General features: G+C 43.0%; 1 protein-coding gene across 4 annotated transcripts in view; it reads right to left on the bottom strand.

Annotated features, from left to right (window-relative positions):
• Positions 1–608: 608 nt before the first annotated feature.
• Positions 609–14,804, bottom strand: part of LOC102944277 (PABIR family member 2) — a 36,140-nt gene continuing 21,944 nt past the window's right edge. For 3 of the 4 annotated variants that reach the window (XM_037908226.2, XM_037908222.2, XM_037908228.2), the window contains one exon: positions 609–1,650. In XM_037908226.2, coding sequence (XP_037764154.1) covers positions 1,493–1,650 — 158 coding nt within the window. In that variant the 3' untranslated portion in view covers positions 609–1,492. The remainder of the gene's footprint in view (positions 1,651–14,804) is intronic. The other variant, XM_037908224.2, reaches the window with a different exon arrangement.

The raw sequence follows: 14,804 nt of genomic DNA, 5'->3' as shown, positions 1-14,804 counted from the left end.
GGAGAATGTTATTGTAATAGCAGACAATATTGTATTGCATTAAGGTAAAAGGGTTCAATATATCTCCTCTTTAAAAAGTTCACTATTTAACAGCTGTTCCCACACAAGGTCTTCCTGTTTTAGTATAGAGACAGGTTTCAGAGTGGTAGCGGCGTTAGTCTGTATCAGCAAAAATAACGAGGAGTCCTTGTGGCACTTTAGAGACTAACAAATGTATTTGGGCATAAGCTTTCATGGATTAAAACCCACTTCATCAGATGCATGGAGTGAAAATACAGGAGCAGGTATAAATACATGAAAGGGTGGGGATTGCTTTACCAAGTGTGGGGTCAGTCTAATGAGATAAATCAATTAACAGCATGATACCAAGGGAGGAGAAATAACTTTTGAAGTGGTAAGAGAGTGGCCCATTACAGACAGTTGACAAGAAGGTGTGAGTAACAGTAGGGAGAAATTTAGTATTGGGGAAATTAAATTTAGGTTTTGTAATGACCCAACCACTCCCAGTCTCTATTCAGGCCTAATCTGATGGCAAACTGGATACCATCAGATTTAATTTATCTCATTAGACTAACCTCACACTTGGTAAAGCAATCCCCATCCTTTCATGTATTTATACCTGCTCCTGTATTTTCACTCCATGCATCTGATGAAGTGGGTTTTAACCCACAAAAGCTTATGCCCAAATACATTTGTTAGTCTCTAAGGTGCCACAAGGACTCCTCGTTGTTTTAGTATAATGGAGACCTGTGGTATCTCAAATGCCACTCAGGGCAAATGTTGGCATAAACTGGCTTTTTAAAGGCAACTGCTGTAGCTAGACTTTAGTCAGCCTATGGGCTCGTTTACATGGGAATGTTCTACCGGTATAAGCTACAATGTGAATTTAAACTGTTACGGTTATCCGCTCCACTGTGCAGAAACTTATTCTGGAATGAGTGGGTTATTTCAGTTTCTTGTGTGTCACTTGGGAAGGGGTTTAAGCTAAACCAAAAAAAGCCACTCTTATTCCAGAAGAAGAGTGTCCGCACAGGGAGTTATACTGGTTTAACTCTTGCAGTTTAATTACACTGGTATAACTGGTAAAACTTCCTGTGTAAACAAGGCCGCCCTTTATTTGCCATTTGATATATTATGTAACAATCTGTTTGCACAGCAGAGCCCAAGCTCTTTGTATCCAGCTACACCAAACAATAAAATGGCCAGCAACAAACCAGACCAGGGAGGTGAAGGCATTCTACGTCACTGTTCTGCTGGGTCGTTTTTAAATCTCCAGCTCTTCTCCCCATTCTCTTGCTCTCTGCTGGTCTGGTGCTGTATGTGCGGTTCCAGTGGGCTCCTCTCCAGAAATTGAAAGTTTTCCCAATATTGTTCAGAGAACAAGCTAGAAATAAGAGCAGGCATCAATTTTCCAGCATCAGGATTAGAAACATGTGACCAGGTGCCAGCGTAAAGAATCTTCCTTTGATCCAAAGCTGGCCACATACCTAGCTTACTGAGACCAAAGGAATGCACACACAGTCAGATTTCTGTTAACGCGCATGGGATAAATATTCTGTCCTCCAGCAGCGTGGCATTTGCCAGGAGTTGAAAGTTGTATTAGCCATGCTTCAGTGGGGCGCAGCCTTCCGTCTGCAGAAATCGTATGTCCTAGCAACAGACAAAATAATAAGTGTTGTCAACCACTACATTTTTACTTTATTCATTTAAGTGGCACTGTGTGGTACCCTGGAATGAATCCTCTCTGTGGCCATAATAATGCACTCATTGCAGAGCATTTGTATTTAAGATGAATAACTCTGAAATATCCTTTGATGGCCACACATGCAGTAGAGGGGAGGCTACTGGTGGGGACCCTTTGGTGGACACGTGTGAGTTCAGAGCTAACCATTCAGAGAAGTTAAATCTGGCAAAGGGCAGCTTTAAATCATGCACCAGAATTTTTTTTTCCTGTTTGTTCACTTTCTGGAAGAGGAAATCTATGTAAGTTTCTCGCTTTGGGCATTTCCACCCATTTTTGTGTCTGTTTCCTGATTCCTGTAGAAGAAGTTCATCTGCTTTCCTCCCACAGCTCTATGCTAAACACCGATTTTTTTTCTTTTTAAGGAAAACAAAGTTAATTGACATCTTGGAGTTTGTTTTGAACAGAAATAATGGCAATGAGGAGATGCTTTTCAGTTACATCATTTCACAGTCACAAAGGCATTGCCTCTTCTGTTGTCAGCCATCGCACTAAAGTTTGGACAATGATAAAGGCAAGATATAGATTAAAATAAAAAGTGCCAGCAACAACCTGAAATCAGCTTTCAAGTTCAAAAAAGGATCCATCTTATGTTCAGTAAATATTATCATATCTTAAGATGGTTCTAGACATCCACACAATAATCAGTATATTTTAATATAGTATTATTATTTATTTGTATTACTGTAGTGCCTAGAAGTTTCAGCTGAGATCATGGCCCCATTGTGCTGGACACTGTAAGAGACAGTACCTGCCATGAAGGGTGTGAGAGTGGAAATATTATTATCCCCATTGAATGGCTGGGGAACTGAGGCAAGGTGAGGCTAAGTGACTTGCTCAGGATCACAGAGGGAGTTTTCAGAGTAACAGCCGTGTTAGTCTGTATTCGTAAAAAGAAAAGGAGTACTTGTGGCACCTTAGAGACTAACCAGTTTATTTGAGCATGAGCTTTCGTGAGCTACAGCTCACTTCATCGGATGCATAGCATATCGTGGAAACTGCAGAGGGAGTTTGTGGCCGAGCTGGGAATGGAACCTCGGTCTCCTGCGTTCCAGTCCAAAAGATCATTCTTTTCCCTCCAGCTAATAATTGATCAAATTTGCTGTTACATCTCCTAGCTCTGCTTTTTTCAGTGAAGTCCTCTCAGTTATAAGGGTAGCCCCAGGTAGCTCAATGTTTGTTGGGAGCCGTCTCTGCTGTGACACTGAATCTCTTCTCTGAATCAGGGATCCTAGATTTATTTGTAGTGGGTGGAGGAGAGATGTATGGGGCATTCCTTTTGAAGCACAGCTGAAATTCTTGTCCTGGTTCTTTCAGGAATGGTCCCTCCTCAGAAAGCCACAGTGTGCGCAAACACACGAGCACCAGATCCAGTATAAGTGCACAGATACATCCCAACCCTTTAAAATATCTTCTTGTCCTACAGGAAGGAAGTTGGGGGGGGGGGGTTGTTTTGTTTTTGGTGGTTTTTTTTTTTTTCCCTTTCTCTCCACAGGAACTCAATGTTATTCTGTGGCATTCACCCTGCAGGGCATGAGGAATTAAAGAGCCATGAATGGCTGTTAATGGCTCCAGGGAGTCAAGAGTACCACACAAATAGAAGCAAAATTGAAAGATTTATTGAGGGAGGCAAGTAAAAAAGACAGAGACGACAAAATCTACACAGGCAAAAGGCAATACCAACTAATAACTGCAAACAGCACATCCCCAATTGAACATGCACTCCTCGAATCCAAACGTTCTGAGGACCTCTCCACAGCACCCTTATGAGCTAAGGGCACCCCATGTAAAGTTGGCAACTCCAGATATGTAAGAACTTATTGCATCTTTTGTAAGTGCTTATAAGTTTCAGGCACCATTTCACATCTCTTCTCCTAACACATTAGTGCACAGAATGGCTCCGTACCACACGACTCCCCCCAAACACATGTATTTCCAGAATGGCAGAATGTACTTTTTGATAACCAAATTCAATTCCACTGAGGTGAAAATACAACATAGTTTTCACACCAGTGGTAGCAGCATAACGTGCTACAATCACCGGTATAAGCATTGCTTCCCCGAGGAGCATGTTTGATATTTAATCTAAAAGGGAGGCAGTGATTAGGGCCCAGGAATGGGAACCAAAGCTCCTGGGTTCTTTTTCCAGCTATGTCACAGACTTACTGCATGACCTAGAAAAAGTCACTTACCTTCTCTCTGCCTCAGTTCCCTATCTATACAATAGGTGTAATGAATACCTCCCTCACAGGGGTATTGTGAGGTGATGCGAAGTTAAACTATGAGATCTTTGGATGGAAGGTGTCATAGAGGAAAAACATCATTGCTGTTGCTGTACTCTTATAATACCAAAAATGTCTTATAGAAGTTAACCTTCTAACCATAATTCTGTATAGGCTATTTGATATAATCAGCCAAGTAAAAAAATCTAAGTAGCAGATAGTTTCCACAGTATGCATCCGATGAAGTGAGCTGCAGCTCACGAAAGCTTATGCTCAGATAAATTGGTTAGTCTCTAAGGTGCCACTAGTACTCCTTTTCTTTTTGCGAATACAGACTAACATGGCTGTTACTCTGAAATCAGAAATTACTGTAGTGCATAGTTCCTTGGATTGGTAACTATCAGTGCTGTTTGCAGACATAATGTGGGCTTGACAAATACAGGGTTTTATTTTTTTTTAAACAGATTAAACTATCAGTAAATTTGTATGTACAAACTGCACATTTTGTAATAAATCGCTGATGCTTGTCTCAACTGGCAGTAACATTTCTACAAGTCAGTCTATTCTCCGTGGGTGTTTTATTTGCTTCAGGATTAATTAAGCAGTGACTGTTTTGTTAATCTATTGTTTTACGTACTTTATAAAAAATTAAATACTGCCAATGCTGTTAGGCAATATGTTCATACAATAAATGGCAGACATTATGGAACAGGTATTTTAGCATATAGGAAACCCTTATGAATTGGTTTTACACATTTCTACACCTTTATTTCCATCTTTGTTGACAGCATAGAATTAAATTTTGGTTTAATGTCCTACATGTCATGCTTCTCCTTCTCCTATTGAATCTAATGGCAAAACTTCCCTTAGCTTCTTTAGGCTCTGACCTGAACCCACTGTGTATCTCAAAGCAGGTTAAGTTTCAGAGTAGCAGCCGTGTTAGTCTGTATCCACAAAAAAAAAAAAAAAAGAGGAGGACTTGTGGCACCTTAGAGACTAACAAATAAATTTGTTAGTCTCGAAAGCAGGTTAAAAAGCAGTTGGTCCAAGGTAATATAATGCACAATCTGATACAAAAAGAAAAGGAGGACTTGTGGCACCTTAGAGATTAACAAATTTATTTGAGCATAAGCTTTCGTGAGCTACAGCTCACTTCATCGGATGCATGCAGTGGAAAGTACAGGGGGAGATTTATATACACAGAGAACATGAAACAATGGGTGTTACCATACACACTGTAACCAGAGTGATCACTTAAGGTGAGCTATTACCAGCAGGAGAGCAGGTGGGTGGGGAAACCTTTTGTAGTGATAATCAAGGTGGGCCATTTCCAGCAGTTGACAAGAATATCTGAGGAACAGTGGGGAGTGGGTGGGGGAGATAAACATGGGGAAATAGTTTTACTTTGTGTAATGACCCATCCACTCCCAGTCTCTATTCAAGTCTAAGTTAATTGTATCCAGTTTGCAAATTAATTCCAATTCAGCAGTTTCTCGTTGGAGTCTGTTTCTGAAATTTTGTTGTTGAAGAACTGCCACTTTTAGGTCTGTAATCGAGTGACCAGAGAGATTGAAGTGTTCTCCGACTGGTTTTTGAATGTTATAATTCTTAACGTCTGATTTGTGTCCATTTATTCTTTTACATAGAGACTGTCCAGTTTGACCAATGTACACGGCAGAGGAGCATTGCTGGCACATGATGGCATATATCCCATTGGTAGATATGCAGGTGAACGAGCCTCTGATAGTGTGGCTGATGTGATTAGGCCCTATGATGCTATCCCCTGAATAGATATGTGGACACAGTTGGCAACGGGCTTTGTTGCAAGGATAGGTTCCTGGGTTAGTGGTTCTGTTGTGTGGTGTGTGGTTGCTGGTGAGTATTTGCTTCAGGTTGGGGGGCTGTCTGTAAGCAAGGACTGGCCTGTGTCCCAAGATCTGTGAGAGTGATGGGTCGTCCTTCAGGGTAGGTTGTAGATCCTTGATGATGCGTAGGAGAGGTTTTAGTTGGGGGCTGAAGGTGATGGCTAGTGGCGTTCTGTTATTTTCTTTGTTGGGTCTGTCCTGTAGTAGGTGACTTCTGGGTACTCTTCTGGCTCTGTCAGTCTGTTTCTTCACTTCAGCAGGTGGGTATTGTAGTTGTAAGAATGCTTGATAGAGATCTTGTAGGTGTTTGTCTCTGTCTGAGGGGTTAGAGCAAATGCGGTTGTATTGTAGAGCTTGGCTGTGGACAATGGATCATGTGGTGTGGTCTGGATGAAAGCTGGAGGCATGTAGGTAGGAATAGAGGTCAGTAGGTTTCCGGTATGGGGTGGTGTTTATGTGACCATCGCTTATTAGCACCGTAGTGTCCAGGAAGTGGATCTCTTGTGTGTACCGGTCCAGGCCGAGGTTGATGGTGGGATGGAAATTGTTGAAATCATGGTGGAGTTCCTCAAGGGCTTCTTTTCCATGGGTCCAGATGATGAAGATGTCCTCAATATAGCGCAAGTAGAGTAGGGGCATTAGAGGACGAGAGCTGAGGAAGCGTTGTTCTCAGTCAGCCATAAAAATGTTGGCATACTATGGGGCCATGCGGGTACCCATAGCAGTGCCGCTGATTTGAAGGTATACATGGTCCCCAAATGTGAAATAGTTATGGGTGAGGACAAAGTCACAAAGTTCAGCCACCAGGTTTGCCGTGACGTTATCGGGGATACTGTTCCTGACGGCTTGTAGTCCATCTTTGTGTGGAATGTTGGTGTAGAGGGCTTCCACATCCATAGTGGCCAGGATGATGTTTTCAGGAAGATCACCGATGGATTGTAGTTTTCTCAGGAAGTCGGTGGTGTCTTGAAGATAGCTGGGGGTGCTGGTAGCGCATGGCCTGAGGAGGGAGTCTACATAGCCAGACAATCCTGCTGTCAGGGTGCCAATGCCTGAGATGATGGGGCATCCAGGATTTCCAGGTTTATGGATCTTGGGTAGCAGATAGAATACCCCAGGTCGGGGATCCAGGGGTGTGTCTGTGCGGATTTGTTCTTATGCTTTTTCAGGGAGTTTCTTGAGCAAATGCTGTAGTTTCTTTTGGTAACCCTCAGTGGGATCAGAGGGTAATAGCTTGTAGAAAGTGGTGTTGGAGAGCTGCCGAGCAGCCTCTTGTTCATATTCCGACCTATTCATGATGACGACAGCACCTCCTTTGTCAGCCTTTTTGATTATGATGTCAGAGTTGTTTCTGAGGCTGTGGATAGCATTGTGTTCTGCATGGCTGAGGTTATGGGGCAAGTGATGCTGCTTTTCCATAATTTCAGCCCGTGCACGTCGGCGGAAGCACTCTATGTAGAAGTCCAGTGTGTTGTTTCGACCTTCAGGAGGAGTCCACCCAGAATCCTTTACAGTAACACGCATTGTTTCATGTTCTCTATGTATATAAATCTCCCCACTGTATTTTCCACTGAATGCATCCGATGAAGTGAGCTGTAGCTCACGAAAACTTATGCTCAAATAAATTTGTTAGTCTCTAAGGTGCCACAAGTCCTCGTTTTCTTTTTGCGAATACAGACTAACACGGCTGCTACTCTGAAACCTATCTTAATTCAGTAGCTGTTGTTAAGCTTACAGAGCTTGCAGGACACTGCTTCTGGCTTTCCACTTTGACTTCCACCTATATTAACCCTTTCTGTCTCCTCTACTGCCATGGCCCTCTCTAGGCACTAGCAATGATGAGAGCAGGCCCAGGGAGTCTAGGCATTGTTTTCTTTGCATTAAACAGCCCCTCAGCTGTTGTGATGTCAAGCTGGCTTTAGCACCATGACAGAAAAGAGGAAAATGCTTGAAAAGATATTGCCAGGGTTTTGCTAACACATAGACCCAGGTGTTTTTTGTTTATTAGGCCAAATCCTGATCCCATGGAAGCCACTGGGAGTTTTGCCACTGACTCAGGATTTGGCCTGTTGGAGGAAAACACAGCATTCCATAGTTTGCCAACTCTCTTGATTTTATCGTGTGTCTTGCAATATTCGATGTTTTTACTTGTAGTCCAACAAGTGATTACTTGAGACTATCAGCTTTTTTTTTTGCTTTTTTTTTTTTTTGAAGCAAGTTTCTAGCCCTCAGGGTAGCAGAGAAAAGTTTGACTATGTGACCCAAGTGCACAGAAGGCTCAGAAACCAGCAGGCAAAGAAATGTGGTCCTGATCCATGACTATGTCTCCTTGGTGCTACAATAATACAAATAATAATTATTAATGATAATAAAATGAAACCCCAATTGTTTTTAAATCCCCATGAGTGTTAAGCCAACCTGCTGATTCTAGGGAGCCCAGGATTTTTGAACATTTCTGGTTAGTGGTATGGATACATAGGACAAGTTCCTAGGACTGCTCTAACTTAACTTCTAGCTTCAAGGGCACCTTATGGACCATCCATGAGCCTGGAATAGCCAGCGTGCAGAGTGCTCCAGCCATGCCCCAGCCCTCCATGTTCTTGGCATGCCCTCTACGTGGGGAGCAGCATGGAGCCGTTGTGGCAGCTCTGTGCTGTTTTCCAGGAGCCACTTCTGTGCCCCTTAAACCACAGGAGCAGTGTAAAGGAGCTGGCATGCAATAGTGACTCAGCCCCCCCCAAACACAGGTAGATGGCCAACTTGCAATTATTCACAAATGAAAATGTAATAAGGCTGATTATCCCTTTACAGCTGGGTCACAGTGAGCATCTGTGCTCCTTTTGCTCTGAAAAAAGAAAAGGAGTACTTGTGGCACCTTAGAGACTAACAAATTTATTAGAGCATAAGCTTTCGTGAGCTACAGCTCACTTCATCAGATGCATGCAGTGGAAAATACAGTGGGGAGATTTATATACACAGAGAACATAAAACAATGGGTGTTACCATACACACTGTAAGGAGAGTGATCAGGTAAGGTGAGCTATTACCAGGAGAGCGCGGGGGGGGGGGGGGGGAGGGAGGGGAGAAGGACCTTTTGTAGTGATAATCAAGGTGGGCCATTTCCAGCAGTTGCTCTGAAAGAGACTTGCTTACAGCAAATGCAACATGAGTCTGGCTTTTCTTGCTGCCATTGCCCACGTGATTTTTCGGGTGGTGTACACAGGGGCATCGCATCACAGAGATGGGAGGACTCGCAGCCTGTCTTCTCAGCCTTTTGTGTAAGAGCAAATATAATCATTCACAGTCTCCATTGGGGGACAGACTGCATAGGAACTAACTCTAGTAAATCTGGATCTCTCTCATCTCTAACGACTATAAACCTATGACCAGAGAGCCTTCCACACACTAGTGCATGCCACGCTGCCTTTATACTTAAAACTGTGATGGGGGGGAAGGGGGTAAGTCCTAGCAAGCGCCCTAGTGGTCTCAAAATATAGGGACTTGGGATGTTGTTAGATTGGTGCACATTATAAGTGTTTGTTAGGCATTGTTGCTATGCGGAGGTAATGGAAAATGGGGAAGATCTGGGACACTGTTGCTTCATGTTATGAAGTAATGAAGAGAGAGAACTAATGTTCTTAAACACTCTTAATCTGATGTCCAGTGGCTAAACTCCACCTTCATTTAAGTCATGTATAGTAATAATAAAAAACTAAAACACAGGGTAACTAAGAGCTGTGCACAAGGTCACACAAGAATAAACCCAGATCTCCTTACCCCCCATCCTGTGTTTAGACCAGAAGACCATCCATCATCCCCTTAACTTCTTTCTCTCAATTGCTGTGTTTCCTAGTCTGTTCCTTCATTGCTCCTGTGGCTATATACCACTCATTCTATTGGCGTAAGGTGCCCTCCGCTCCAGCAGTTTTGTAAAGGTCTGAGAAGCTCTGACAATTATTAGTGAAAAGTTCCTTGCAGTAAAGAATGAGACCTTAGCGTCCAGGGGGGTTGCTGTGTGGAAGCAGAGGTCCATTTTCAGCTGCCGATCAGTGGAAATACTCAGCCTTTGGTCAAGTGCCCCCATGGTGCATAGATAACTTGTATTGATGAACAATAGTAGTCCATTCAAAAACAACAGTAATAGTGCCTGCCTGCAATTTTCCTCGCATGAGCCCCTTGCATTCCATTCAATTTTGATTTATACACACGATGCAATAAAAGAGAGCACATGTTCCCTGCTGTAAGCACTCCTGACCATTCCATAAGCATGCAAATTATGATATAGACAGTGCCTCTCTCCCCCTTTTCAGCCAATAATCAAAGTATCAACAGCTGATGATGGCCCAGCAGAAACAGCTGTATTAGCACGTACTTTCTGGGGGATGAATGAAATTGCTGGAGCACGGGCACCACGGGCCCATGTAACTCACCGCCCCTCTGCACACCAGCTCTGCACTGCTGAGGCCCCACCTTTGCCCTTTCTGTCTTGGTCTTTGCAGGAACACAAAGGGGGACATAGGGAGGCCAACTGCACCCTCTCCTTCCCTTGCATGCGTGCACCGATCCTTTGGGACTGGGAGTAACCTGAATATTATTGTGATTTTGGGTGTAAGCGACCATCTATCTCAAAGGCAAATTTGCCTGCGTGGCAAGAGAGACTGGAGTACCCCAGGGGCCTGTCTGTGACTCTGTGGTTAGGCTGTTATAGTGCTTGAGGAGTTCACACTTGAAACTAGGTTGGTGAAATCTAAGTATAGAACTCACAACCAGTTGGGGCTTTGGGCCCTGCTTCTTGACAGTCTGCCCTGGAGTTGGTATTCACGCTCGTGAGCTGCTCCCGGCAGCCTGACATTCGCATCTCAGAGGATAGGCCAGTGCAGATTTGAATCGCCAATGAATGACCTTATGGGGTTTCTCACTCCAACCAGAATGAGGCAGCAGTTGAGTTCCATTCAGGTTGTTCTAATAGATATAATAATTGATAAAATTTAAATGGTTCAGAACACAGGAACACTGCTCTGGATTCAATAACTCAGTCTCCACAGAACAAGGACATTTCCTCTGCTAGAAAGTTTTAGCTGATTAGGGAGGAGGCTTGGAAAGTTGTGATCATCTGTAAAACTTTAGCCAGTTTTAACTTTGGGGCAAGTTGGCTATAAGGTGCTGAATTCATCCCTAGAGCAACTCCATCAAATACAGAGGGGCTACAACAAGGATGGATTTGGCTGATTGCCTTTACATTTTTCCTCTTTAATTTCCATTTTTAATATGCACCCACCTGTGCTGAACTATCAGTCAAGGAAGTAGGAAAGAAATTCTATGGAATGAAAGGAATATGGATGCTCCACAATGAAACTACGAGTTCTACTATCAATGTATGCTATTTGGAGGGCCTGACAACAGCGAAGGTTGCACTTCTATAAACGTACAATATACAGAGATTGTAAGTGTAAGCCAGTAGGATACTGCTTCCACCAGGCAGCAAAATCAGTCACACTGCCAGAAGTGGAAATACCTAATATAGTTTGTTTTAGCGTGGAATGGCCTAATTCATCTGTGTGATTCTATTGGCTCTGTGGTTTTACCCTAGAGATTTGTTTGCCCTTATAAATCTACAAGTTCTGAACAAAACTAACCTATCGGCTGGGCCTGTAATATCAAACACAGGTTACGTACGGCAGGTAAACCCAGTTTGGATTTTACATAGATCCCTTATTCTAAGGAAAGCTAGTTGCATGTCAAAAGAGGAGCTAAAAATCTCACACATCCCTTCCATCTGACTCTGAGATCATCCTAAAACAAATTCAGAAACCACGCTGGACCAGACATACACCAACTTTTAAACTGCTTCTGAAGTGGATCTGCTTGTCTAACCCTGCTCATGATCCCGCAACCTGAGGATGCCGTCAGCCCTGGCCCGCTCCTTATGTACTCCCTTTCAGTAGTTACCATGTACAGTTACCTTGAAAGGGGAAGAGTTTAAATGCAGAGTGGTGTGTACTGATCAGAGCAACAGACTGGGTGTCAGGACTCCTGAGTTCAATTCCTAGGCCTCTCGTCCACTTACCCTCCTTGTGCTCCATTTACTTCTCTATAAAGTAAAAATACTGACTTTTGTGAAGATTGATTGTGTACAAAAGGTGCTAGAGAAGGACAAAGAGTTATAGCTGTGAGCTCTCAGGGGTAAACATTTAGGTTCATTTGGCTGGTGAATTGGAAACAGAGAGCTCAGCTCAGTCACTCTCTAGTTCAGAAATCTTTTTGCATTATTTTCAAACTTACCAGGAGTGACTTGAATTGTGAATTAACTTTGGTGAGGCAGCTGGCAGCCTGCTGCAGTGTACAATGCCTGCTGAATCTGCACTTCCTGGCATAGACGTGCAAAGGACAAGGTATGCTGTGAAAGAGTAGAGGAGCCACTCCCAAGCTAAAGCTGCACTGAGGGCCAACAGGACTGTTCCTTGACTTGGGCCGCAAGCCCAAATCCCACATTTGCGGTCCCCCATCACCCACCAACGTGAAAAGGAGACTTGCTTGGAATGGAGAAAGTAAAAGGGAAGGGAAGCGGTCTGACTATTAATAATTGGGACTGGGACCCTTTTAGATATAGCCTGAACCTGTACTTTAGCCAGGCCTGCTGGGCTGGTGAGCACAGGATGGCGGGTAAGAGTTTAGCTCCTTTTGCACCTAAACTTGCAACAACAAAAATCTTGGCATCACAAATAGTAGCACTCAGCTCATGTTCCAGGCAGGGGCAGCCAGACTTGGACCGGTGGTCAGTGCACACCTGTAACCGGACACCCACCCAGTGCAGTTAGCCTAAAAAGTAGGAGGAATGATATGGTGTTGTATGCATCTAGGGAAAGAGCCGGGAGCAGAAGGGGGTCACACGCCCAAGGTAGGAAAACAGCAGCGTAAGAACATAAGACTGGCCATACTGAGTCGCACCAAAGGTCGATCTAGCCCCATATCTTCCGACAGTGGCCAATGCCAGGTACCACAGAGGGAATGAACAGAACAGGTAATCACCAAGTGATCCGTCCCCTGTCGCCCATTCCCAGCTTCAGGCAAACAGAGGCTATGGAGCAACAGCACTTGTGATAAAATCTAAGCTTGTACTTACCCTCCAACACACATCAAAAAAAGTTTGTATTGATATACCAACGGGCTAACCGTAGAAGTATATGAGTGGACTCCTAAAAAACTATTCACAGTGCTTTAAACATGTTCAAGGAGAACAAATATACAGCACATTCACAGCCAGGCTCACAGTCTCAGAATAGAGCCTTTTAATTAATAGCCTTCCAATTAATTCAATCACTAGTAAATTTGAGTGTAATCTCCACTGGAACCAAACTGTTATTTTTAGTACAGAGAACTTCTACCCTTTAATTTTGATCAGTTTGAATCCCTTCACTGTAAGTAAATCCATCCCAAGCTATTGAAATTGTCATTTTTTCTAGAAAGAAGCAGCTAAAATTCTGAATGAGAGAGAATCAAAATGGCCTAAGACAATCCCACAACAGTAAAATGAACACAACTCTTAGCTGTACCTTTTGGACACTGCTATTGACATTATTTTAAGATGCTACTGTGTGCTTTGCAAACTGTGGTACGCCCCCATGTGGTCACATAAACAACATGATTAACTACTTGCTCCAATCAAAGGAGCCAACTGTAATGAAATAAGAAGACAGTGTCATAGTACCATTTAGTGAAAATGTTTGAAAATGTCTCCAAACATCTAGAGTAATTGGGGAATCCTGATAAGCAGGTGAATTTGGTTATTGCATGATTAGATTGCTGTTTGTTTGTAACAATGACAACTCTCCTGCTTTTCCCTAGCTATCTGTCCCCCTATTCTCTTCCCAGGCCCACTGCCAGGATCACTGCCTCTGAGGACAATGTATATATTTTTGAAAACAGTAAATTGAGTGACCAGTAGCAGTAACACTTTTTAAAAGCAGCTGGTTTTCAGTATGATTCCAGTTCCTTTTAGCTCTTTGCTGTTGCTTCTCATGCACAAAGCTGTTTCTTTCCTAGTCTGTTTTCACATGAAAACCATGGCACACACCACACCCAGAACATCCTTAGTTCTTATTGAAATACATTTGTCCCAACTCACTAGATTATGGCAATTCCAGTAGTACTCTGGCACTTCTACTCATTCAACTAGTTTTAGGGCAAATTAGTCAGTGATGGAGCCAGTAGGGCTGGTTTGGGAGGAACATAAAGGGTAACATTCAGTACCAGATTCAGATGTAGAAAAAAGGTCAAGTCATTGCTGCCAAAGTTCATTTAACTCACATTGTTTGATAAATACAGCACACCTTGATTTCATATAGCATTCGGCACAAGCCATACGTACAAATACTTTACAGAATTAAACTTCACACTGCATAGTACACAGTGGAGAATTTTTTTTTAACCTTCTCTTTTAGAGCAAAGCCATCATATTGTCTTCAAAAACAATCAATACCAAAAACCCTACCCCAAAAGGGAGAAGTGTCAGAATCCATGGAGTTCACTAGGGACCTTGCTATTAGTTTTATATGGAAGGCAGCTCAATACTACAGTGATGGGCACCAGTATAAAATCCGTAGATAGATTTTACATTAAAAATCAGAAAAACACCTTTCCCCAAAGTCAGAACCAAGCGGCTTTGAAGGGGGGCTAAATTGTTAACCACCACGAGAAAACAGATGAGACTATTTTCTTGTATTGCCATTGCGTCCAAGAGAACCACAGAAAACACAAGGAGAGGAAGTCTGAGACAGCTTGGCATAATTACCAGACTTATTGAATCATAGGGGATTGCTACTTCAAAGTATTACTCAGTGACCTGAGACTGACTACATCCTCTTTTTGTTCTAAATGAAACTGTTGTGGCCCTGTAGTGACCAAAGAAGTTCTTATCTGCTACCTTACAATAAGGGGGATCATAATGGATGTTGTTCCTGGGATGCTAAGAATGCG

This window comes from Chelonia mydas, chromosome 9 (genome assembly GCF_015237465.2).
Source record: "Chelonia mydas isolate rCheMyd1 chromosome 9, rCheMyd1.pri.v2, whole genome shotgun sequence".
NCBI lineage: Eukaryota > Metazoa > Chordata > Testudines > Cheloniidae > Chelonia > Chelonia mydas.
The sequence above is the reverse complement of the archived record's forward strand: the minus strand, read 5'-3'. Positions and strand labels throughout refer to the sequence as shown.